Here is a 24,736-nt window from a genome sequence, read left to right on the forward strand (position 1 = left end):
AAAAAGCCACAGTTAACCCTTCCACTCATGCAAACCAGCAAAGATAAAAGGTGGGGGCATGTGGAAGGCAGGGGCCCACAGTGGAGTCCCCTACTTATCCCCCCAAAGACCACCTTTGAGAAGAAAAAAAAAAGGAAAAACTAAATGAGAAATCAAGGGAGTTATGGTGTGGGCAGGGGTGACCCCAGAGCCTCCTCAGGAGAGCGGAGGCCTGGGGCCTGCGTCCCTGCAGCGGGCGCTCCCGGAGGGCAAGCCTGACTTCTGGAATGTGTGTGTGGAGACGGGGAGGCGCCCCCGTGGGTCTGTGTGTGCGTGGGGGGCGGGCAGGGCCAGGGATCCTAAGGAGCAAGGGCCCAGGACCAGGAGCCTGGCTCCCCCCAGACCCAAGGTTCCTGGGGCTCAGGAGCCCAGTTCTGGGGTACGGGATACATGCAGGGGAGTGTCCCCCCTCCAATGGGCTGGATCCGGTTAGAAAGGAAATAAATAAGAAAGGGTGGGAGGGAGGCTGGGGAGTGCGAACGGCTTGGGCAATTCAGTCCAGACCAAGGGCCCGGGCGATGGAGGCGGGGCGAATCCAGGCCGCGCCAGGGCAGGAATCAGAGTCTCTCTCGGGCTGGAACCCAGATATAGGGGCCGGAGAGGTCCTCGATGACACGCTTCACCTTGTGGTAGATCTCCTCAAAGCTGTCGCCCTCCACGATGGCTGGGGGGGTGGGAGGGTAATGGGGGGGAAGGGGGAGAATGAGCCAGATGAGCCAGATGTCTAGCCAGGGGTGGCAACAGCCCAGAGAAAGGGGCACCTTTTTCTAATTCTCTCAGCCCTGAGCCATGCGGTCGCACCCACCCAAGGGGGCGCCTGTTTCTAAGCCATCCACCAGTGGCCTCCACTCCCCTCGCCCGCTCCTCTGCTACCTTTTCTCTCTGAACCAGCAAGGGCTCACCTGAGAAGCACTCCGTGAACTCCTGCTCCAGCTTGGTGGCTCTGTCGAAGGCTTTGCGGGCTTGCTCCTCTGTGATCCGCTTATTAATCTCTCTGTGGAGAGTGAGCGAGAGACACACCTGAGGGTGGGTCCCCCTCTGCCATTTATCTCCTCCATCCAGGGATGTTAAATTGCAAACGTTCTTTTCTCATTTGGAACACAAAGCAAAAAAATAAGAATTCCCAATATCCTCTGGGGCCCCAGATGACTGCCCCTACCCACAACCCACCAGCCGGGTATGGCCACTCCAGGGACCTCTCCAGAGCCTCATCCTCCCAGCCTTCAGCCCCAGTGAAGGGATTCAGACTCCAACTCCCAACAGCTCTGGAGGCCCTGGCTAGCCCCAGCAGGTGTGCGCCCCAGGGGCTGCTGGGAGTTGTAGTTCTGTCTAGTCCAAGGAAGAAGAAGAAGAGAGGCCTGAGATTCCTGCATCCTCTGGGATCCAGCTCTCTGTGCAGATTCCCCTCCAGGGCTGCTGGAACCACTGCCCTGGGTTATGAGGGGAGACTTCAACACAGAGGCCTTCTGAGGCCCAGGGCCACAGGTGTGGGGGAGTGGAGGGAGGCCCCCTGGGACCATACTCACAGCACATTCTCCAGGGAGCGGGGGCGGATGAAGATGGCGATAGGATGCAGGTGGGCCGCCTGCAGCCGCCGCACAGCATTGGCTGAGACATCAAGGATGCAGTGCTTCCCCTGGGGGCAGGCAGGGTAGGCGGAGGGGGGCCAGCAGGTGGCGGGGAAGGACAGACAGAGGTACCAGGGCAGGACACAGTACATGGAAAGGCAGGAAACAGGAGGTTGGCCAAAAAGGAAGTGACAGGGATGTCGAAAGACACATTGGCAGAGAGTCAAGGTGAGAAGGGGGTATGGACAACGTGGAAGACAGAGAGAAAGGGGAAGGAGCAGACAGAGCAAGGGAAGGGGCCAGCCAGGAGGAGGGGATCGGAGAGATGGAGGAAGGTGAGAAACAGGCAGGGAGGAGACCAGAAGAAGAGGCAGGGCAAGGCAACGGGGGCAGAAGAGAGTGGGGGGTGGAAGGCGGGACAGGACAGATGGGGCAAGAAAGCAAAGGAAAGAAGAGAGGAAGTAGGATAGAGGGAGGAGGGAGGGGAGGACGGACAGAGGACAGACAGATGGAAGGAACAAGGAGAGACAGATGGGAGGGAGGAGAGGCAGATGGAGAAAGGATCCGTGAAGGGAGAGAGGGCAGGGTGGGGGCAGCATGGAAAGGAGGTAGCAGAGGAATGGGAGAGGGAAGTGGGGACCCCAGGAACAGAGGAGGGGACAGGGCCAAAGGGGAGTCGGGCCAAATGGGGGGACCGAGGTAGGGGAAGCCAAACCACCAAGGGCAAGGCCACAGGAAGCGAGGAGAAATGGGGCAAGGAGGAGGGAAGGGGGAGAGGGGCCAGATGGCGGTGCCGAGTTTGGGGTCAGGAAGCAAAGGAGGCCGCAGGAAGAGCGGGGCACAGAGAGCAGGCGTCAGACAGAGTTGCCCAAGAGGAGAAGGAGGTGGAGGAGTGGAGTCGAGACCCAGCAGGGAAAGAGACAGAGAGAAAGAGAGTTAGAGAGAGCTGGAGGAAGGCCATGGGGTGGGGAGAGGGGAGGCAGAGTGCGAGGTGCCCGCCGGCTCCTACCTGCTCTGCCACCTCCCGCACGGACTGGACGCTGGTTCCATACAGGTGGCTGTTGTACTGGCCGGCCTCGATGAACTTGTGCGCTTGAATGTCCTTCTCCATTTTTTCCCGGGATGACACAAAGTGGTAATCCCGGCCATCTATCTCATACTCCCGCTTGGGCCGTGTCGTATCTGCCAGGAAGTCACCCCACCCCCCAAAGATCTAACCACCATCCCGCTAGCTCCAAAGCTGTCTGTCAGCCCCTCCAAGTGCTCAGCTGGTCCCTCCGTGGAAGGGACTGCAGGGGAGCCCGAGACTGAGAGGGACAGCCACCTCCCAGCACCCTCCACATCCATCCTCCAAGTCTCTGGCCTCCCATGGCGACATGCATGGGCCACGGGAGGGCTGAGAAGCACCCCTTTGCCGAGAACCCCAGTGTCCCCCTGCATGCCAGTGCCCAAAAGTGGCTCTGCCCCCACCTCCCATCCATCGGCCCCACCCCACTTGCGCCTCCATCCCAGCCCCAGCACTCACGGGGAACACAGGATCCAAACTTGTCGGGGAACTCCGAGAGAAGGTCGTCGTTGGCCCGGTCCTTGGTGGGCCCGAGGATGATGATGGGGCGCGCATAGTGCACTGGGGAGAGAGCACTGGCTCAGGCGGGGACAGAGCCAGGAGCAGCAGGGGCTGGCCAAGCCGGGCAGGGCTTACCTTCCATCTGCGTCACCGTCTCGTAGCTCAGAACCGAGTCTTCCCGACCTGGTGAGGGGTGGGTCATCTGTGAGGGGCTCTGAGACAGGGGACTCGGGGCTCCCTGTTGTCTTCCCGAGGACATCAAGCAAAGCTCAGGGCTCCCCTCACCCCAGGTCTTCCAAATTGACCCTACCTACCCTGTGATCCAGAGCTGGAGCCCCAATCCTAGGAAGAAAGAGCAGGCCATGTGGTTGGTTGAGTTCACCCCGAGAGTCCCTGACTCTTCCACCCAAGCTCACCCCACTTCTACCTACCTTGGCCTTTAACCTTGACCACTCCCGTCGCTCAACCCTATGGGAAACACGGAGGAAGGGGGGACAGGGAAATGTCCAGTGAGGAGCCCTACAGGCCCCAATCACTAGACCAGCTCATAACCCCCCCCTCCCAGCAGGCCCTGGGCCCCTGTGCTCCTAAATGAGGTGTCTACCCCAAAGGCTCACGGGAGCTACGGTGCCGGGAGGGCCAGCAGACAGATTCCCAAGAGGGCAGAGGGCACCTCCACGTGCTACGGGCTGCCCACCCGGGCACCTCGGGAAGGTGGCAGGAAGGCTGAAGGCCTGGGAGCCTCACCGCCGTTTGCTGGGAATAAAGCCAATGTCGTCGGCCTCGCTGTCCGAGTGAACCCGCCGTGCCTGCCACCATTCCTCATCACTGGCATCGATGACATGCAGCACGTCCCCAAAGTGGAAGCTCAGGGCCTGGCTCAGGAATCCGCAGTCCTTGGTCTTGTCGTAGTCAAACAGGGCCCTGCAGGACAGATGGCCCTCGGTCAGAGCCTGGCTGAGGACCCCAGCCCCCGAGGCCCAGCCCAGAGGGCCGGGGCAGGAGTCTACAGCAGAGCATAGCTGCCCGGCACTCCCCCGGGCGCGTGGGGTCTGAGCACCCCAAGAACTCAGAGGGACCAAAAGCTCCGCCGTTGCTCCCAGTCTCCACAGCCAATAACTGCCCTTCAGTCAGCGCTGTGTCAGCGATCAGACAAGCCTGGATTCAGTGCAATTTCTAAGGTACCGGACCCCACCCTCCCAGGGAGCAGTCTGCAAAGCACAAGCACGTCCCAGTCACAGAGGTAACCTGGAATCGCTCAAATTCACAGGGAAAACAACACGCTTTGCAGACTTGTTACCTCAACGTTAGCAAATTCCTGCCAATAAGCCCTAAGCCCTGCGGTCAGGGCGAGGGGAGAAATGACCACGGAGAGAGCAAAGATGAAGAGCAAGACAGCGGGACAGGAAGGAGAGACGCCAGGGTCATCCGGCATCATAGGTGAGTCAGAACTGACCAAGCCTGGAGCCAGCTAGACCTAGCAGGGAGGGAAGGGCGAGCAAGGCGCTGGTTTGAGCCCGGTCACTGGTGGTGCCATTCAGCAAAAAAGAGAGAAAACACTGATTCGGCAAGACAGCCAGCACAAGCACACAGGAGGAAGAGACGAGCTGTTGGGACGTGTTGAATGTGAGATGCCTGTGGGACCTCCCAGGGGACATGACCAGAAGGCAGATGGCCAGATCTGCAGGTCTGAACCTGGGGAAGAGGTCGGGCCAGAGCTGACAGCTCTGAGAGCTACGGAGTGGAGCAGCAGACTAGACCAGGTGAGCGGACAGGAGCCCAGAGGGAGAGGAGAACAGACAGACACCTGGGCAGGGCGAGAGAGGAGCCGCTGGGAGGAGGAGCCCGGAGAAGGAAGTAAACGCTACTGGAGAGACAGAGGTGACCCAAGCGAGCGAGCTGTACTGCACGTCCCAGAGGGAGATGCAGGCGGGGCAATATTCGGAGTAGCCTGGGGGCCCTGCTCTGGCATTAACCTTTGAGTTAGAAAGTTTGGGGCAGCTGGGCGGGAGGGGGCGGTCCTAAGGGAAGTGTCAGGGTCACCAGGGACTAGAGGCAGTAAGGATGCTTGAGGCTGGGGTCTTTTTCAACTGACAGGGAGTATTCAAAATGCTCATCCGTGCAGCTGAGCCGGGAACACAGCTGATGTCAGGGCTGGAGGGGCAGTGGGAGCCAGGCAGGGTTAGAGGAAGAGCTGTGTGGGGCTGGGGGGGGCACAGAATGAAGAGGAGCCGAGCCCAGGAATCCTCCAACCTGATATAGAAACCCCTTTTGGGGTTGCTCCGCAGGGAGGCGGTCCCTGAGCCCAGGCTGCTGTTCATGAGCTGTTCCCGAAGATCGTGGATCTTGGCCTCGAATCGGCTGTACTCTGAGGAAGAACAAGAAGGTTCCTGAGCTCTGGCCCAATCCTACTGCCTCCCTCCCTCCGTGCCCACTGAAGCCAGAGCCGAGGAGACAGAGTCTGGGGGACCATCTTAGCCCACAAGACGGGGAGCTTCAGGCCCGGTACCTTCTGGCTTATACTGAGCGATGATCGTGACCGTCTGACCCGCATTCTTCAGGGCAATGGCCGCCTGCTCGTGGCTGGCATTGCGGAGGTCAACGCCATTGACCTAGAGGGCGGAGGAGAGGCTGGGTCACTGGAGATGAGGGCCAGGCGCCGGCCTACCCAAGCCCCTGCCCAAGAGCCCTGGGCCCTGCTGTGAGGGAAAGGGTGGTGCGGGCAGGGGCTGGCCTTCTCTCACCGAGAGGATCTGGTCCCCCTTCCGCAGCTCCCCACTGAGGTCCGCAGGGCCCCCAGCCAGGATAAAGGAGATGAAGATGCCTTCACCATCCTCGCCCCCAACGATATTGAAGCCCAGGCCCGTGGAGCCGCGGTGAATGACAATCCGCCTCGGTTCTCGGGGAATGTCTTCCTCCCCCAGCAGGTCCTTGGCTACTGGGGAGTAGCGCCGGGGGGAAGTGGGGGTCATGGCTGTGGGGTAGTCAGTGCCCAGGTAGCTGCTGTGACTGATCTCGTTGTCCAGGTGCTGGGAATAAGCTGAGGGAAGACGTGGAATAAAGGGTGACACAGAAATGCATGGAGGGAGACAGCACCCACCGCCCCACCTTCTCCTCGGGGAACCAGGAGCCCGGCTCAGGGGGAGGGGGAATTATTCTGGCAGAGACACAGGGTGGGTGGGAATCAGATCGCAGCGATGTCGGGGGCAGGAATTCACAGGTGACGCCGGGTGGCTGTCCTAGGGGACCATGGATGTGCGGTTACATGTCCTAGGAATGAAGGACGATGGAGTCAAGGGGAATATTAACACCAGGCTCTTGGGGTTTTCTTTTGGTCGCAGAATCTCTTTGTCTATAAAACTCCTCTCCCTCTTTTTCCTTTCCTCTTGGCCATCCATTTGGGAAAAACGAGGCCATTTGTCTAAGAGAAGTCCCCTCGTCCTATCAGGGAAATCTAATAGGGCCATCGCGGCTTGCACCTGTGGCGCGAACACGTGCCCCTGCCCTGTATCTCCTGTAAGCTGGTCATTCAGACTAGAGACTTAGATTCAAGTTCAACTTTTTAGCAAGAATCCTTCCTAGATGGTGCTTTCCGCTGAACCGGGACAGGTGCCCCATGTCCAGTTGTCTCTTCGTTGGCAAGCAGTAGGCAGGCTCAGGTGTTTCAGATTCCACCTAAGAGCTTTCGCAGCCACCGGTGGGCATGTCCTAGTTCCGTGGTCGGCAAACTGCGGCTCGCGAGCCACATGCGGCTCTTTGGCCCCTTGAGTGTGGCTCTTCCACAAAATACCACGGCCTGGGCGAGTCTATTTTGAAGAAGTGGCGTTAGAAGAAGTTTACGTTTAAAAAATTTGGCTCTCAAAAGAAATTTCAATCGTTGTACTGTTGATATTGGGCTCTGTTGACTAGTGAGTTTGCCGACCACTGCCCTAGTTCTAAGGTATGACTGGGGATAGCAATATGGTGATGTTCTACAGTTTTTACTTTTTTCTTTCTTTTGCGGGAGGGGCATTTATTAGTGGGAATCATTCTATGAAAAAAAAAAAAAAAACTATCGCCCAGCCGGCTTGGCTCGGTGGTTGAGCGTCAACCTATGAGCCAGGAGGTTGCGGTTAGGTTTCCAGTCGGGGCACGTGCCCGGGTTGTGGGCTCTGTCCCCGGTGTGGGACGTGGAAGCAGCTGATTCTCTCTCATCGCTGATGTTTCTATTCTATCTCTCTCCCCTTCTTCTCTGAAATCAATAAAAATATATTTCTTTAAATATCTAACTGTCCCCATGGAGGGGCCTGGAGACCATCATGCTAAGCGAAATAAGCCAATCAGAGAAAGACAAGTGTCACATCATCTCACTTATATGTGGAATCTAATGAACAAAATAAACTAACAAGCAAAATAGGTCCAGAGGCATGGAACAGACTGACAGGTCTCAGTGGGGAGGGGGAGTGGAGGGAATGGGAAGAGATTAACCAAAGAACACATATGCATGTATTCATAACCCACAGACACAGACAACAGTGTAGGATGAGGCAGGGGTGAGTGGAAGGAAGCAAAGGGGGGGAGGAGATGTAACACTGTCAACAATAAAATAAATAAGTAAATACAAATAAAAATAAAAGAAAACTGTCCCATATTAGCCATTTGGTTACCCTAAGGCAGTGGTCGGCAAACTCATTAGTCAACAGAGCCAAATACCAACAGTACAACGATTGACATTTCTTTTGAGAGCCAAAATTTTTAAACTTAAACTTCTTCTAACGCCACTTCTTCAAAATAGACTCGCCCAGGCCGTGGTATTTTGTGGAAGAGCCACATTCAAGGGGCCAAAGAGCCGCATGTGGCTCGCGAGCCGCAGTTTGCCGACCACAGCCCTAAGGTACGGTTTGCTCCAGAAGGAGAACAAATGCTTGACTTTTCCCCCTTATCTGCCAGTTTTCAGAATGAATGGGTTCCTGCACATCCTCCAAAGGCACCAGTTACGTTGAGGCACCATCACGACCTCACGCACTGTCACACATCCGATGCGTTTTAGTTAAACGGCCAATAGAAGCCCTGGGCTCCTGGGCCTGCGACACGGCCCGGCAGCCTCAGACGCCGCCCTGCTTCCTAGTACGAAAGCTGCCGTGAGCTCATCGTCTACATTTCTTGCCCAAGATGTGGGATCAGCCCTTCCTCCAAGAAGCCACGGCTCCCGGGTAGGCCACGGTGTTGAGAAATGTACCACGTGACTTTAATATCGTTTCACAACATGGTTTCAGATTTGGTAGGATCAGCCAGGCCTCATTATTCTTTCCCAAACATTTCTTATTCTCCCAAATGTATTTTTCCAGTTGAACTTTAGAATCAACCTGCCGTTTCCAGGGAAGGAGGGGAGAACATTAAAATTCTGATTAGGATTGCATAAAGTGCATAGGCTAATTTGGAGAGGTTTGAAATCTTTAACATAATGAGTTTTTCCATTCAGAAACATGGGGTGACTCTCCATTTTCTACAATCTTCTTTTGTGTCCTTCAGTAAAGTGTACTCATTTTCTCCAGATAAATCTTATAACACTTCTTGTCAAGTTCATATTTCTAAGAATGTTATAGAATTTTTTCTATGGTAAAAGGAATCTTTTTACCCATTACATATTCTTATTGCTGGGAAGTTGCCAATTCTTGTCATTTATCTTACATATGGCCACATTCTTAAACTTCCATATTATTTCTAAATTTTTTGGATTTTAATATCAACAGACTGTAGTATAGTTTATAAATAAGGACAAATTTGTTTTTCCCTTTTCAAGTGTAACATCTATCGTCCTGGCTGAGTAGCTCAGCTGGTTAGATCATCTTCCTGTTACACCAAGGTTTCAAGTTTGATCTCCGGACAGGGCACATACAAGAATCAAACAATGAATGCATTAGTAGAACAACAAGTCAATATCTCTCTCCCTCTCTCTCTAAAATCAATATATTTTTTTTAATGTCTCAAATGTAACATCTGTTTATTCTTCTTGCCTTATTACATTGCCTGGAATCTCTAAAGCAGTGATTCTCAAGCAGGGTAATGTTGCTTCCCAGGGGACACTTGGCAATGTCTAAAGACATTTTTGGTTGTCCTGCCTGGTGGGGAGGAGTCCCATCATCATCTGATAGAAGCCAGGGATGCTGTTAAACACCCTGCAATGCATAAAACAACCCAACAACAAAGAACCATCGAGTCCACAATGTCAACAGTACCAACACTGAGAAACCCCGCTCTCAGAGCAATGTAGAGTAACAGCAGCAATAGAGGCATCCTTGCGTAGTTACTAACGGAATGGACACACTAAGGTTTTATCATTAGAAGTTTGTTGTTGGATTCTGAAAACTACTCTTCACCACATTAAGGAAAATTCCTCTATTCCTTGTTTACTAAGTTTCATCTGAAAACAGATACTGAGTGTCATCAAATGCCTTTCGCACATCTATTGGAAATGACCCTACAGTTTTCCTCCCTTAACTTTTTAATACAATGAATCAAATTAAGAGGTTTCCTAATATGGAACCACCTTTCTGAAACAAACCCTACTTTGTGACAACGTTATTCTCTTAATATGCTCCTGTGTCTGGTTTTCTACTGTTATTATAAACTTTTACATCTCTATTCAGAAACAAAGTTGGCCTATGCTTGCTTTTACATTATCTTTGTGACCATTGGAGCTGCCCTTATGAAATGAAATGGGAAAGTTTTTATCTTTTCCCATACTCAGAGAGAGCAGAAGAATAATGCATTCCTTGAGGGTTTGATAAAATTAGCCATAAAACCATCTGGGCCTTGTGCCTTCTCGGGGAGACTTTTGACAGTATTTTTTAGTTCTTCCATGTGACCAATTTCCCATACATTCTCCAACCTCAGGAAGCGACAGCAGTTGGAGCTATGTCAGGGGGAGCACCTGAAGAGGAACAGTCACCAGAATGTCGGGGGGAAGGGGGATGGGTCATGGGGAGCTGTGGGTTTGGACTCTCACAGGTTGTGATGTCTGGGGGAGCATAGCTGTCACTCAGGTAGGCATTGCTGGGCTTGGCCACCTTTAGGTAGACAACGTCATACGTGTTCTTCAGGGCTGCCACGGCATCCTCATGCATGACGTCCTCCAGCCCCACACTGTTGACCTGGGTCAAGGGAAGCAAAGCTCAGACAGAGCCAGAAACAGCCTCAAGACCGAGGCACTGGGAGTGAGCTGACAACGAAGCCTGGGTCTGCTCGGGGCCACAGACCAGGCCCGAGTGGTGGGGGTCCTCACCGCCAAAATCTTGTCTCCGATCTGCAACCTCCCGTCCTTATGGGCGGCGCCCCCTTCGATGATCTTCGTTACGTAGATGCTGTTGTCTCCGGGGATGTGCTGGTTCCCCACGCCGCCGGCGATGCTGAAGCCGAGGCCTGGATGGAGGGAAAGGCAGCGGTGGGGCCTGGGCAGCAAGCCTGGGGCGGGGACAACTGACACAGGGGTGCTGACACACGGCTTACTACCTTTAGGCCCCTTGATGAGCTTGATCTCCATGAGCTTCTCGGCAGGGGGCTTCCGGCGCATGACGTAGAGGCGGACTATGGAGCCTGCCTCTTTGAGGGCCTCCACGGCAGCCGAGTGGGTCACCTCCCGCACATCCACTTCATTTACAAATAAGATGCTATCGTTGACCCTGAGGGCAGCAAGGTGGGCCTGAGCCAGGCGCTTCCTGCCACCCCGGCCCTCCCTTTGGAGGGAACCCGCACCCTGACCCCGGTCTCCTCTCCCCACCTGAGGCGGCCGTCCTGGGCCGCAGCCCCACCAGGAATGATCTTGGTGATGAAAATGGAGGGGTCGTCACCGATGTGTGGGTTGTCGGTGCCACCTGCGATGCTGAAGCCCAGGCCTGAGTTGCCCTGGGCAGGAGGGAGGGGAGAAGATTGGCTCCCCTCACGTCCCACTCTTGGCAAAGCACGTGGGGAGGGAAACGGATGGGGGCGCTGTGACCAGCGCAGGAGGGTCAGGGTGAAGGGGCTGGCGGCCTGGAGAGCAGCACAGACAGGGCGCCTGCTCACCCTTTCTAGCGTGATCTCCTCGTATTCCATCTCCCCCTCGGTCCCGTTCACCTGCAACTCCAGCACGGGCCAGAAACACAGAAAGTGAGACAGGCATTCCTCCCTGAGAACTGTCCCCCCACACACTGCTGGGACCCAGGCCACCCCACTCCTTCCTTCTGCAGTGGCCCCAAAATCTAAACAACTCACATATCCTGGGGCTTCTAGGGTGTCTGTGTTGACAATCACAGGGGGGGAATTGGCCTGTGAGGGGGAAGGAGATGAAAAGCTGCCTGAGCCTTGGCTCAAGAGGGAGTCGGGAAGTAAGAGCCCCCCCAGCCTGGCTACCCTTCCAGCCTCTTAGCCGAGCCTCCTCTGCTGACCTTAGAGCCCCTTAAGGACCCAGCCCCATCCATATTACATACACACACATGCACACGTGCACAAGCTGCTCTGCCCAGCCCAGGCCCCTGCATGGAGATGTTTCAGAAGCAGGAAGGCAGAGGCAGCCAGCCGGGGAGCAGCAGATGGTAAAGAGTGGGGGGAGGGGGCCGGCTGGGGGGAGCCTCTCACCGGATGTAACACCACTGGGTGTTCCATGCCTTATGCGCTACACACGTAAACCCCAGGACTTGTGTCCACCAGGGCCTGCTCCCCACTTCTTGACCCACATACGCTGATACCTTCATAACCCTCCCTCAGATTTGCCCCTCAGCTTTACACACATTTGCCCTACACCCTCGCCCACCGGAACCCAGGGCTCCCCCCGATGCAGGCCCTGCCTCTTGCCCACCCGCCATCTAATCCACTCTTTCCTCTAGGGACCTGGTTGCCTAGCAAGAGTATCTAAGCGCCGCCAAGGCCAGGGGAGACCCACCTCCAGGAGGCCCTGTCGTCAAGACAACAGGAGGGGGTGGGCGTGGCCTAGGGGCGACCAGGCTCCCCACGCAGAAGGGATCAGCTAGCCCCGCCTCCCCCGCTCTGGGCCCCGCCCCCGCCCGCCGGGCCCGGAGAAGCCCGGGCTGCAGAGGTCCGTAGGAGCAGCGCATTCTGAATAACCTCCCTCCCTCCCTCCCTCCTCCCTCCCTCCTCTACGCCCCTCACCCTACGCAGTGCACAGGACGTCAGGAGGGGAAGTGGTAAAAGACATCCGGGTCCTATCCTCTCATCTATTCCTTTCCACCCCCCCGCCCCCCCCCCCGCCACTTCATTAAAGAAAGAGTTAAAGTGGGGCGTGCTAAGGCCCCTGACGTCAGTGGCCTCGAAATAGCAGGGTCTCTAGACTCCGGGGTGGGGCCAGCTTTAAGCCGGTCCTAGGGGCTTCCCCCATTGCCAGGGCAACAGAAGCCACGTCTCCATGGCAATGGGGGAAGGCTGCCCAGAGCCTCCTTCCGGGATCCCCAACCTATCGCCTCCTTAACAAATATTTATCTGGAGCCTACCAAGCGAGAGGCAGTCTACCGTCTCCCCAGGCTCCTCTTTCTCCCCTTCCAAAGGGGTCTCTCCCCTCTCCCGCTGCTGCTTCTCAATACCACACATTACCATGTTCAATCTCTGTAATAGATTTCACACTCGTAAATCTATTCACACTATCCTCCGACCCTTCAGGTCTCAGTAAATGCAGTTGTTCAACCAATAGGCACTGACATCCAGCTCCCCTCCACATGGCCATCCTCCACCCTGCAGCCTGTCCTCAATCCCCACCCAGGAACCCCTTTCCTCAGGTCCCCTCTTTCCTCCCTCTCTACCCCATCCCACAGCCCCCATCTATAAACCTGTCCCACCCTTCACCTTCAGTCTTCCAGCCCCAGCCTCCACTCTCCATCTGCTTCCCTGCCCCTATCCCACCTTCCGGCTCATCCCTTTAGTCTCCTGGCCTTAGCCTCCATCCTCACTTCTGATTCCCCACAAAGATCAGCACCACTCCCCCTTACCTCAGCCTCAAACCCTCAAGATTCTATCCCTAAATCACAGCCCTTCATTCTCAACCCACTCCCCATCTCCTCTGAAAACGGGGGTTTCTCTGTCTGCCAGCTCAGGCCTTGTCCTAAGACCTCCACACACACACTCGGGCCTCCATACTCTCCTCCACTTCCCTGTGCTCCCTGAGTGCTGACTGCCGCCCCCCAGAACTGTACCAACTGCACCCCTCAAGCCTCCCTCTCTCATCTCACCCCTCCCAGGGACGTCATGGCCCCTCCTGGAAATGGCAGCCCTAGTCCTCTTTCCTTCACTCCCTGCAGCCCCCAGAGCTCACATCTCCCCAGCTCCAGGGCCTTCCTTCCCTGCCTTTCAATCAGCTCCGCCTGCTACCCTGATTTCAGTCTCATCCCAGTCTATCCCTGCCCTGGCACCTCTTACCCTTCTGCTGTCTCTCCATTTTGCTAAAGCCAGAGAACGGTCTTCCTCTCTCCGGCTCCTCTCCTGCCAGCCACCTCCTCCTCACCCCAGAACCTGCTGCCGCCCACTCCCTGCCTCCCCATCTTCTTAGTGCAGGTCAGCAAACTCCCCCTTCCAAGGGCATCCCACAAGAGCCCTAAATCCCAGCCCTGACCCCACAATGCTCCCCTCAATCCCACAGCTTGCCTGGTGCTCTCCATTCTTCCCCATCCTGTGCCCCTCGAAGAGGAGACTGAGCGGGAAGAAGATGAACGTGGCCTAGAGAATGGGGGGTCTCAGAAACAAGGCCTCCCCGGACTGGAGAAGGAAGATCAGGTGCGAGCACACAGGAGAAAGGGAAACAGGTGGTCATAAATAATAGTGGGGGACAGACAGGATACAGAAAAAATGTCTGGGCAGAAATGAGAGCCCAAGAGGATGGGAGGGGAGGCATGGGAGGACGGGAGAAAAATGACGAACAGTGAAGGGGGCAGGTGGGAGGGGGTGGAGGGGTGCCTGGCTGACCCTTGAAGAGGACTAAGCAGGCCACAGAGGGCCTGAGCTGGGGATCAGGGGAGGGAGCAGAGTGCGTGGGAGGAAGAGAGAGGCAGCATCAAGAACCAGCCAGCAGGGAGGGAAGGGCGGCAAGGAAGGTGGAAGCACAGGAGCAGAGCGGAAGCTGGGGCCGGACAGAGGCAGAGGGCTCCCCAGCCAGACGGCTCAGGCCAGACAGATGGAAAGGACTGGAGACTAGGGGGACAGGGAGAGCCAGGCCCAGGAGTGGAAGTGGGGGGAGGAGGCAGGGAAGGGACCAGAGCTAATGAGGGCAGCAGGAGCTCTGACTAGCGCTCGGGAAACGGGAAACAGGAACAGAGGTAGGGAATGTGAAGGAATGGAGTAGGCCTGGGCTTGTGAGCATCCTGCACACATCTCAACACATATGCGCGCAGACACGCAGGCAGGCAGACACACACACACACACACACACACACACACACACACACACACACAGGCTTTAAGCTCTACACCCACTCCCACTTGCCTGGCCTCCGTTTCGCTTCCGTGGGAACAAGGTTTCTAGCCCCCCAAACACCCTCTCCCCGGGGCCCCACGAGCCCAAGTCCCATCCCACGGTCCCAGCCTTCCCTCCACCTACACAGCTTGGCTATCGCCCTACCGGCCTTGGAGGGTGGTTGTAGCTCCGAGGCTCCGAGGGCCGCATGGGGAGGGGCTGCCTGAGTCTCCTACCTTGAGGGGGGAGAGATGGGCGTGGCCCACGACCCCGTGGACAGCCTCGAGGTGGGACAAGTTCCTCTCCGCCACGTGCACCAGCTCGGGGGCGTTTACCTGGTTGGGGAGGTGGGCCGGGCTGTGCTCCAGAGGGGGTGTGTCTTCATCTTGGTAGCGGTATTTCTGGGGACAGGGACGGAAGTGTCACTGGGGCCGACCCAGTGCCTCGGGCTCCAGACCGCCTCCTCTTCCCCCAGCCAGTGCAGTGCGGAAGGCCCTGGGGCCTGACCAGCTCCTCCCCCTCCCTCTCCTCCAGCCCATTGGTTCCCCTCTCTCCACCCTCCCACAGCCCCCTCTCCTGCCCTGGCCTTGGCACCTCTCATCGCTTCCCAAATCCCAGCTCCAACCCCCCACTCCTCTTCCTCCCATCCTAGGATCCCCAGCCTTCTACCCAGCAAACTCCCTCCTCTGGCCTCTGTTTCTCCACCCCTTCCTCAGGCCTTCATCACAAATCCCTCCATCCTTTCAGAGCGACAGCCCCTCTGACAGTGGTACCCACATTCTCTACATCCATCCCCAAATTCTTTGCTTCTCTCATCATCTTCATCCCACTTCCCTCCTTGCCTTAATCCCACTCCCCATGTTGTAACCTCCCTCTTCCCTGTTCCAGTTGCTGCTCCTGCTCTCCATTCCATCCTACCACCACCCCACCCTCATTGCCTCAGTCTCCCCAATACAGCTCTACCTCAGGAGACTGGCTCTCCAGCACCTTCCAGACCCGAGGCAGGAACCTCAGTCAGGCCGTTCAACTAGCAGGTACTTGGCATCAGCCCCCCAAGCAGGACAAAGCTAAACCTGGCCAGCTCTTTCTCCAAAGGCCCCGCTGGTTCCCAAGGAGTCAGCAGAGGAGCCCCAAGAGTCCAGCCCCACCCCAACAAATGCCCACAGCCCAGCCAGCTAATCGGATGTACCAGAAGGGGATGGGAGAGAAAGGGGGAGGACAGAGGCAGTGGGGTTCAGGAAGGGGACAGGAATGGGTGTCAGGTTCCAGGGTGCCTGACCGGAAGAAGGTAGGGTGCTGAGCCTCAGGGTAAAAAGCATGGTCTCCCTCTGGCCTTAAGGAATGAAAGACCCAACATCACTCCCTTCCCAACTACCCACCTGCCATCTCAAGGGCCTCCGGTGCTAGCTTAATAGGGACACCAGCAAAGGAGATTAACTGGGGGGCAGAGAGAGAGGAAAGGGGCAGCACCCCTGCCTGGTCCTCCCACCTCTGCTCTGACCTCCCGCTGCTCCCCTTCTCAGGAGCTGCCCCCCCACACACACACACACAGAAGCAGACCCTCCCAAACTCCAGGCTGGGGCAGGAGGAGAAGGGTACCCTATGGAGGGCTCCCTCGGGGACTGGGGAAAACAGAATGCACTCCCCAATACACGTGGGTAAAAAAGAATTTCCTTCTCAGAAAAGTATCTGGGAAGCTGAGCATACCCCACCATTTGGAGGCCAACAGTTGCATGATCCAACTGAAGGAAGCTTATCAAGGTCAATGCCTAATGCTACAGTATGATTCTGAAATTTCTGAGGATGATGAACCAAGACGTAACTCAACTTTGGCTGTAGCTCAGCTTGCGGTAAAAGAACGGGAGGAGGGAGATGGTGCTGGCAACATGAAGATTCTCAACCCAGGACCCAGACAACTGGCATCAAGAAGTGCCTGGATAGATCTGAAGCCTTAAAGAAGGAAAACGGGCTCATGAAGACACACTGCGCTTTCTGGCCCTCAGATGTGAAGAGAGCAGTAGCATCCTGGGCTCCAGGTTTCAATACCACAGGCTCAAAAAGCAGACCAGGGAGAGGGGCGAGTATAAGCTAGATATCCCTCCTCAAAGACTGAGCCATCTTGGATAACAGAATTCAGTGAAAGAGCTTGCTCATCCCACATCCGGGACAGGTGGTCTTCAGCCAGGACAGTGCAAGAGCTAAGGGGCAGCGCCCAGAACTGGGGGTCCAGGCAGCTCTCCTCTCTCACTTCACAAGGCCCCCGATTCCCTGAAAAATGAGGCAGGGCCAAGGGTTGCAGCTTCAAGCTTAGGAGCCTGGGTTAGGGTCTGCCCCATGCCCCTCCATCTTCACCCCATCTCACAGAGAAGATTCCTGAACCGGATGATGAAATGCCAGGTGCACATAAGGAAAACCGAGGCATGAAAAGGGACATTTTGTCGTTTATTCTAGAGAGGAAAGGAAGGTAAATGTTTTTCACAGTGACACTGCCATCACCGCTCTCTGCCCCACCCCCGTCGGGGAGAGGGGGTCCAGGACTGGGGGAAAGGCTCCTCCAGATTGGCAGACAGAAATAGAAACAAGTTAAGGGTACAAAGTTCCCGGAATGTGGCTGAAGGAGGTTAGAGCATATGTTCAGCCCTTGGAAATTTTCTAAGTACACGTAGTAAGAGGGGGAGGGGGGGAGACATCTGGAAACGGGAGGGGGGAGAGTAGCTCTGAAGCTAGGAGGTGGGAGTCGGGGCCAGCACCTCTCAGTCCTAGATTAGGACATTAAAGCAGGACGGGCAGAAAAGGAGGATCCCCAAAAGAGATGCTCAGGTCCCCTACTGGGACTGAGGGCCCGGCCCGCGACAGCTCCATGCCATTGGGACACCCCCAGTATATCAGGGCATAAGATAAGTGAAAGGCTTGGGGATCCCCGTGGTTCCTCCTCCCTGGGCCCCCTCCTCACTGTAGCCCCAGCTGCACAAAACAACCTGGAACCGAGGCTGACACCCCCAAAACAGAGGGGTGTGCTTGAAAGTGGATGAAGATAAGAGGGATGACCCACTGCGCTTGTCCGCGAGACACTGCAACCCAGAGACCCCGCGCCAAACAGCGTCAGCGCTCGAAGCTTGCACCCTGCGACGTGGAGGGTCCGGGAAGAGGGGAGCGGGGCCGGAGCCCGGATCGCGGCACGTACCACGCAGAGACACATGGAGGCGAATCTGTTCCGAGCCGACATGGAGAAGGGGAGGGGGACGGAGGGGAGGGGGTGGGCGGGAGAGCGAGGGTCCCAGGGTTGGGGAGGGGGAGGGGCAGAGGGGCGGGGGCTGCGGCGGCGGCGGCTACTGGAGGCTGCGGCCGGTGGTGGGGAGGGTGGGGGCCAGCGCCTGCGCAGTGCGGAACAGCGTCACGATGGGAGAGAGAGGGTGAGGGGAGACCCTCTGGGCCACCAACTTTCCCGGTTCCAGCTGTTCCTTGCGGACTGGCCCTTCCACGGTCTGCTCCCATCCCCTCTACAAACAGGCGCTCCTAAAAATTTACCAATCTACCGCTCTGGTTCTCAGGACCCCTTCTCTACCTAATCCCGCACCCCTAAAATCACCAGGCCCCTAACTATTCCCAAACCTCACCAGACCGCTCATCACTGCTGGACTCTCGGGGTGCAGGGAAGGAAGCAGCATTTATCTCACTTTAGGACCCCCAAGGGGTCTAAATTGTCTCCCACAAGCCCCTCCCCCCACATCCCCAAAGATGGTTAATGTGGACAGCGTTCCGGCAGACGCAAAGACATCTCCTATTCTAACCAGTAGTCCAGCCCCACCTGATAACCAGAGGATGCTTTTCAAGAGTATAAGGACCACAGATCCTTGTCTGCCCTCAAATTAATCTTCCCCTTAAATCATCCCTTTCAAAACCATATCTATCCCTCCATCCACTAACAGAAATCTTGAAATTAATGCAAATATTACCCTTGCTCTAATGTAAACATCCAAATAAGCAGTTCTCAAATTCCTTTGTCGTCCCCTGTCCAAATACCCAAATCTAATAAAATACTCGGGATTTTCTAATATACCAGTCCCTAATACCACCAGACCCGAGTTTTAGGTAATACTTAATGTATCCTAAAGCTGACCCTCCAAATTAAATTGAAACCTCTTCAATTTACTCCCAACCCTTACATTAAGAGATATTTTTCCATTCTTTTTCTTTACCCCACAATTTCATACATTATTCCCTTTTCTGACTGTCCTTGCTACATTTCAACATCCCCTCCATGATTCTGAATTCCAACTGCGTTGGAAGATTGCTCCCAAATATATTAATCTGTCCCCAGACCCCAGCCTCAAAAAAATATTCACTAAAGTAAGATAAGGCCCAATTTGCAGTGACCCACAAATTTTCCAGAACACCCCAAACCGACTGCCCAACAACAGGACCTGAAAGCATCTCTCCCAAATATTCTCCCATTGAGCGCCCACCTTTCTTTCCAACTCAAAGCCCAGTGAGCAGTCTCCCCAAATCTGCTCCTCTGGCTTCTCTAAAATGCTCACACATGGCATAAAGGACGGACTTTCCCCTCTTTCCTGTCGACCGGAGTCTGTTAGATGCGCCCCCAAGATGACCCCCAATGCCCTAGTTTCATATGTGGATGGAATGCTTGGATCCTCAAAAGGAAACCAGTGCCGAAGGGGCTGGACTCGAAATTTCTTCTAGAATGGAAAAATCACAGTCCTCCACTAGTGGGCGCTATGACCCAAGACCCCTCCCCACCCCCCATTTCCTTTTTCCCTCCATTTTCCGTTTCCCGGTTGCCTAGCAACGCAGCTATCAAGGACTTTGCTGTCGCCTAGTAACCGTCTCCTTGGAACATAAGAGCTGAGGTAGGAGGTTGTGCTCTAATGAAATCTAAACAGGCCTCCATCTTAGGAAAATTGAGACGTCAGATGGCCCAACCCCCGGATTCTCCTTCCCAAAGACCCTCGCGCCCCGCAGTTACTTAGACAAGCCCCTCAAAGCCCCGTCTCGTTTTGGCACATGGGACCACGCCACGCCCCTGCCAGGTCAGCTCCGCCCTCATTCAGGCAAGTTACCCGGCCTCAGGCGCCGCCCCTTCCCGAGGGCTGTAGCCCGCCAGCCTGGAGAGTAAGCCAGACCTCGCCCACCTGCCTCCCGGAGACCCCGCCTCCAGACACGCCCCGCCCATTTGCTCCCCGGCCTCCCCCGTACTGTCCTTTCGCCACGCCCATGTCGGCCAATGAATGAGGCCGCTGGCCACACTGCCCCGCCCCCGGCATCTTAGCTTTGCCCAATAAGGACCACCCGGAGGGATTAACCGCTTCGCCTCCGAGGGTTCAAATACCCCTGGTCTTTCCCAACCCCTTCCCCCGCAGCTCTGCTCCGCCCTCCGCCACCCGCGCCCGGCCCTCAAGTCCGCCACGCAACTTCAGTCGTCGCCGGTTACCACGGCAACGGCGGCAGCAGTGCGGAGAGAAGGGGGAGGGACGGGGGCGGAGTGGGAGAAAGAGATGCTCAGAGATGGAGAGACTCCTGCAGAGAGAGGCACAGAGTAAGAATAAGTGATAGCTATAAAAGCAGAGTTAGCACAGGGCCCGGCACATGGTAGATATTCAATAAATGCTCCTTAAATTACTGCAGCAGGTGTCTAAATATAGGGAATGGAAGATGGAGTACTCTCAGACGGAGCTGGGAAGCTCAACGACCTGAGCACCCGCTACCCACAAAGCATTTTGGGGAGACAAGAGCCATGTGCCCCCCCTGCTGGTTCCTCCAGGGCTACCCTCCGCTGCCCTGGATAGAGATGAACCACAACTCCCAACAGCCCCATGGCAGCAATCCTCTAACACTGAGGGATCTTGTGCCTCGAGGCCTTATGGGAGTTGGAGTCCCCGCCATCCCGCAACTGACAAGTTTTCAGGCCAAGGAATGTGGCAAGCCTGAGTCTCCACGCCTCTGTAAAACCCCAAATGCATCATCCTCTCTGTACAAGGCTCCTTTCTTCAGGGATGTTCAACCCTGGGCTCCATGGGAGAAGTGGGAGTCTGGAAGGAAGATGGATAAGCGCCCCCCTCTCAGAATAGCTGCCAGTGCTAGCAAGCCCCTCACCCTCGCTCACATATGTGCACACGTGTTGGAAGCAAAGCCCACACATTCCAACTGGCTTTCTGTGTACACCTGTACACGGAACCACAGCCTGGCAGCCTAAGTCTGAGAAGCAGGCTAGGGCAGGAGACAGGAGGAGCTGAGGGCCAGAGGACATTAGACGAGAGCAGGCCAGAGAAATGGAGGCCCCCAAATTCTATTGAAACTACAGGGGATGGGAAAGGGGTGCAAAGAAGCAGCTGTGGGAGAAAGCTCTCAGTAAGAGGGAAAAGCAAGTAGCCTTGGAGAGGAGGTGGGGGCTCCAGACATAAAGGTCCTCAGCCCCCAATCTCTTCCATCCATGCTCACACATGTGTGAGTTTGTGACAGGGAACATGTGTGTCCTCAGCTCCCTCCCCTGAAAAGCTGCAGTTCCCACTAAATATAACCCCCTCCCCAGCTTGTGACTCACCGGACCCCGCCTTCCCGGCCCCCACTTCCTGTCCCACCCCCCAACCCTCCACTGCCTGCCACCAGCCCATGCCTCCCTCCACACGCCAGGCATCCAGCTTTCCAGTCCCAGAGTCTCACAGCCAAGCCCTAGGTGTTCTGTGTCCACCAGGCGCTTGCTTGTGCTCCCACCCGAGATCTCCTGCCCTTTCCACACTCCAACCACGGGGACACCGTGGTACAGATCTCGCTGCTGCCAGCCCTGCCCTCCTCCTACTCCTTTTCACCCGTCACCTTAAATCCAGGTGTTTCCCCCACCTTGAGCCCGAGGGTCAGGGGTAACAGAAACATTCCCCTCCATCGAATCTCCCTTTTACTCAACCGGGAGCAGATACAGTGTGGGAGGAGAGGGAGATATGGGGCACCTACCTGGCCCACCCCCAGATTTTGCACCACCATCTGGTCCCCCTCCTCAAACCCCCTTTCTTCCAAACCTCTCCTCCTCCTCCTCAGGAACCCGCAACCTCAGCGGCTGTAACCGTGTCTCCCATGGGAGTACCCCAGATCCTAACCTTTCTTCGTCCATTCCCTCAGGTGATCCTTGTCGGGCCCCAGCCCTCTGACAACTCCCAACTCGCCCCATCCCACAGGATCATGATCGAACCCTAAATTAACAGTTCCCCCAAATGTATCTACCAGAAGACGCGGTTTCTATAGCCTGAAGGCCCACCCCTTCCCAACAGCTGACACCCCCAGACCAGTCAGGCATTCACAACCAAAACCCTTCTACCCAGGCCCAAAGCCCCCTGAAATCAGACAGGGCACCCGGAGGCCAGCTTGTCCCCCAGGAGGAAAGAGAATCCCCCCACACAGTCCACCTTCTAACACACAGGAGCAGGACTCCCATGTGAGCCAGGCTTTTCCTTAAATAAGTCTCTCTCAAACATGGTTGATGAACCCCCAAACCTACCAGACCCCCAAATCAGTGTACCCCAAATTTTCCATTTCTCTACAGGTACAAAGGGATGACTCCAGGGGGCACCTGTAGCCAAACCCAGCGTTTTCTCAAATGTGAACCCCAAAACTAAATTAGGACCCCAAATACATCTTCTGATACTCTAACTCCAGGACCCCCAGCCCCAGATTAGGCCTGCCTAACCCCTCCCCACAAACTCATACCCTCCCCCAGTTTAGAGCCCCCCCCCCATCATTGCTTACCTTGGTTGTCACTATACAGAGACAGTCCATGTTGGGGGGCCTGGCCGCCGCGGCGGGTAGGGGGCTCTGACTTCATCGGAGTTTCGTTCCTCTCCTCCGTGGGTTCTCACCCCTCCCCCCTCCGCACCCCACTTTTGCAGGGGTGGCCAGGATGGGGGGAGGGGTGAGAGGGGAAAGAGGGGGTTGGAGAAGGGAAGGGTAGGGGAGCGTGGGAGGGAGGGAAAGGGGGTCCTAAAAGGGAGTCCCCAATGGAGGGGGGGCTTGGGGCGCACACCCCGGTTCTCAGGAGGGGCGGGGGCACCGGGGGCTAGCAGCCCCGGAGTTCGGGGGCTGGGGCATGAGCCGAGGTGGGGGAGGGGAACTGGATTTCGGGGAGCCCGGGGGTGTCTTGCCTAGTGAGTGGCCAGGGGCTAGGGGCCTCGGCGGGAGGAGTGGGGTTGGGGGGTTGGAGGTGGCCGCGGCCGAGGAGCAGTGGAGCCAGAGGAGGGAAGGGGAGAGAGGAGGAGAGAGGAAGCAGGGGGAGGGAGGGAGGGAGCTGGGAGCCAGAATGGGGGGGTGCCTTGGCAGAGTTAACTCCTTCAGTGCTGGAAGGAACCCGGATAATGGAAAAGCAGAGAGGCCCTGAAGCAAACATGGAGAACTGGCCAGCCCCCAGCGATGACAGCAGACACGACGAGGATGGATTTCATTTCTTAGAGGAGGAAGCGCCGTGATTGGGCAGGGAGCACCCAGGGTGGTTTAAATGCTGGAGAGGCCACGGCAGAGGGTAGGAGTGAGGGAGGGGTTGGCAGGAGGGAATCCCGGGTCCTAGTTCTCCCTCAGGATTCTCAAGAGGAAGCCTTAAAAACAATTATACCCTAAACTCTTTAGTGCCTGACACTGAGGCAGGCGACGAAAAGGGGGAAGCAAGCCGGAGCAGGGGCTCGGGGACAGGAGAGGCATTCTCTGTGCCCCTGACTCAGGACTTTGTCCCCAGCACCCCACGTGTCAGTCCAATATCAGCAGACTCTGCTCAACCCACCAGCCTGCCCTCTCCCTCGGAAAGTCAGGCCCTCGTCCTACCTACCTGACTCTCTGAGATGGAAGCCTCATAATAGTCCAGGATGTCTGTCACGGGAACAGCACTAAGTTACTCCCCCCACCCTTGCCTCCCTGGCCACCCCAACCATCACCCTGCCTCCTGCTGTCTGGCGGACACTGAGGAGGAGCACTGTGGGGGTGACCCCTGCATGAGGCTCTTGCTTGGACCACATGATCTCTAGGCTCCCAACCAGCCCCCAAGTTCAGTAATTGCCCTCACAGGCCTAGGCCAGCCCTTTCCACTACTGTTCCTTAGAAAATTGGGAGACTACTCACCCAGCAAGGCCTGGAAAAGGTCACTGTGCAGTACCCTGAGGAGAGGGGGTGCCCATCGCAGTAGAGGGGGGGCCAGGAGCCAGAGGGCTGACCTGGGAGCTGGTGAAATGCAGGTGAGGGTGGATTGGGAGAAGAAAGAGACAGAGAGACCAATGTACTCACTCACGCCATCTTCCCAGCCTTTGCCCTTTCACCCCAGACTCTATGGAAAGGTTCAGGGAGAGGGATCCCCAAAGTCTCAGCCCCCATTCCACCCGCAGGTCTCTCCTCCGTAAGGACTCGTTTTTCACCTCTTGGTCTCTCGGACATCTCTCTCTCTTACTTTAATCTCCCTAATCCTCCAGGATTGAAGCTGAGCTGTGTTCTCCCTACCCAGCTCCAGCTGTTAGCTAAAGCAGGCACTCTCTGAACCAACAGATATCCCATTCTTTCTCCAGGTCTCCAGGCACCACCGCCATCACCTTGCTCTACACACCCTGGCCCCGTCTCCCCAAAGCCAGTCACATTAGCTATACTTCCCTAAGGGACTGAGGAAGAGGGTCCCCCCGACGGAGGCTCCCACAGCTCAAAAATAAAGGAAGCTGAGCCCAGCTCTCTCTCTCCTCCTGGGCCTGTCCCCAGTAGGAATGGCAAAAAGAAGGGCATAAATTACGTGGGACTTTTAAAAATTAATTTTTAGAGAGAGGAAGGTAGAGAGAGAGAAACATCGATGGGCCTCCTCCCACACTCTGACTGGGAATCAAACTCACTACCCTTTGGTCCAACAACTGAGCTACACTGGCCAGGGCTGCCTGGGACTTCTTGACCCAGAGCTAGAGCAGTGTGGGAGAGGGGAGAGACATGAGAATCCCTAAGTTCCTCTCACGCCTGGAAAGCTCTAGCCTGAGCACACGTCTCAGGAAGAAACAGAAGGCCGGCGGAGAGCGGTAGATGTTGAGGAAGGTCTCAGAGGCCTACGGGGGAGGCAGTGAACCCCAGGAGGAAAGAGGAGGTCCTTCATACTGTGAAAATGTTGGTGTTTCCCAAATTAGTGAACCT

General features: G+C 56.1%; 1 protein-coding gene across 11 annotated transcripts; it reads right to left on the bottom strand.

Annotated features, from left to right (window-relative positions):
- On the bottom strand, positions 1 to 24,023 carry DLG4 (discs large MAGUK scaffold protein 4; the record flags this gene model as incomplete). Of its 11 annotated transcripts, none has more annotated exons than XM_079797723.1 (22): positions 1 to 703; positions 942 to 1,033; positions 1,566 to 1,675; positions 2,617 to 2,789; positions 3,133 to 3,234; positions 3,310 to 3,357; positions 3,489 to 3,516; positions 3,606 to 3,642; positions 3,922 to 4,098; positions 5,428 to 5,542; positions 5,684 to 5,786; positions 5,919 to 6,214; positions 10,163 to 10,307; positions 10,439 to 10,575; positions 10,666 to 10,835; positions 10,934 to 11,058; positions 11,218 to 11,268; positions 11,407 to 11,460; positions 14,923 to 14,988; positions 23,409 to 23,449; positions 23,699 to 23,797; positions 23,989 to 24,023. In XM_079797723.1, 22 exons carry the CDS (start codon positions 24,005 to 24,007, stop codon positions 597 to 599), a joined length of 2,295 nt encoding a protein of 764 aa, XP_079653849.1. In that variant the 3' UTR covers positions 1 to 596. The 11 variants fall into 11 exon arrangements, 10 of the variants coding, with proteins under 10 accessions (XP_079653849.1, XP_079653857.1, XP_079653852.1 ...); XM_079797731.1 differs by having other exon boundaries at positions 11,218 to 11,276; positions 11,406 to 11,460; positions 14,824 to 14,988; XM_079797726.1 differs by lacking the exons at positions 23,409 to 23,449; positions 23,989 to 24,023 and adding an exon at positions 22,343 to 23,087 and having other exon boundaries at positions 14,824 to 14,988; positions 23,699 to 23,940.
- Between the last annotated feature and the right edge of the window lie 713 nt (positions 24,024 to 24,736).

The sequence above is a fragment of the Cnephaeus nilssonii genome (assembly GCF_951640355.1).
Source record: "Cnephaeus nilssonii genome assembly, chromosome: 19".
Taxonomy (NCBI): Eukaryota; Metazoa; Chordata; class Mammalia; order Chiroptera; family Vespertilionidae; genus Cnephaeus; species Cnephaeus nilssonii.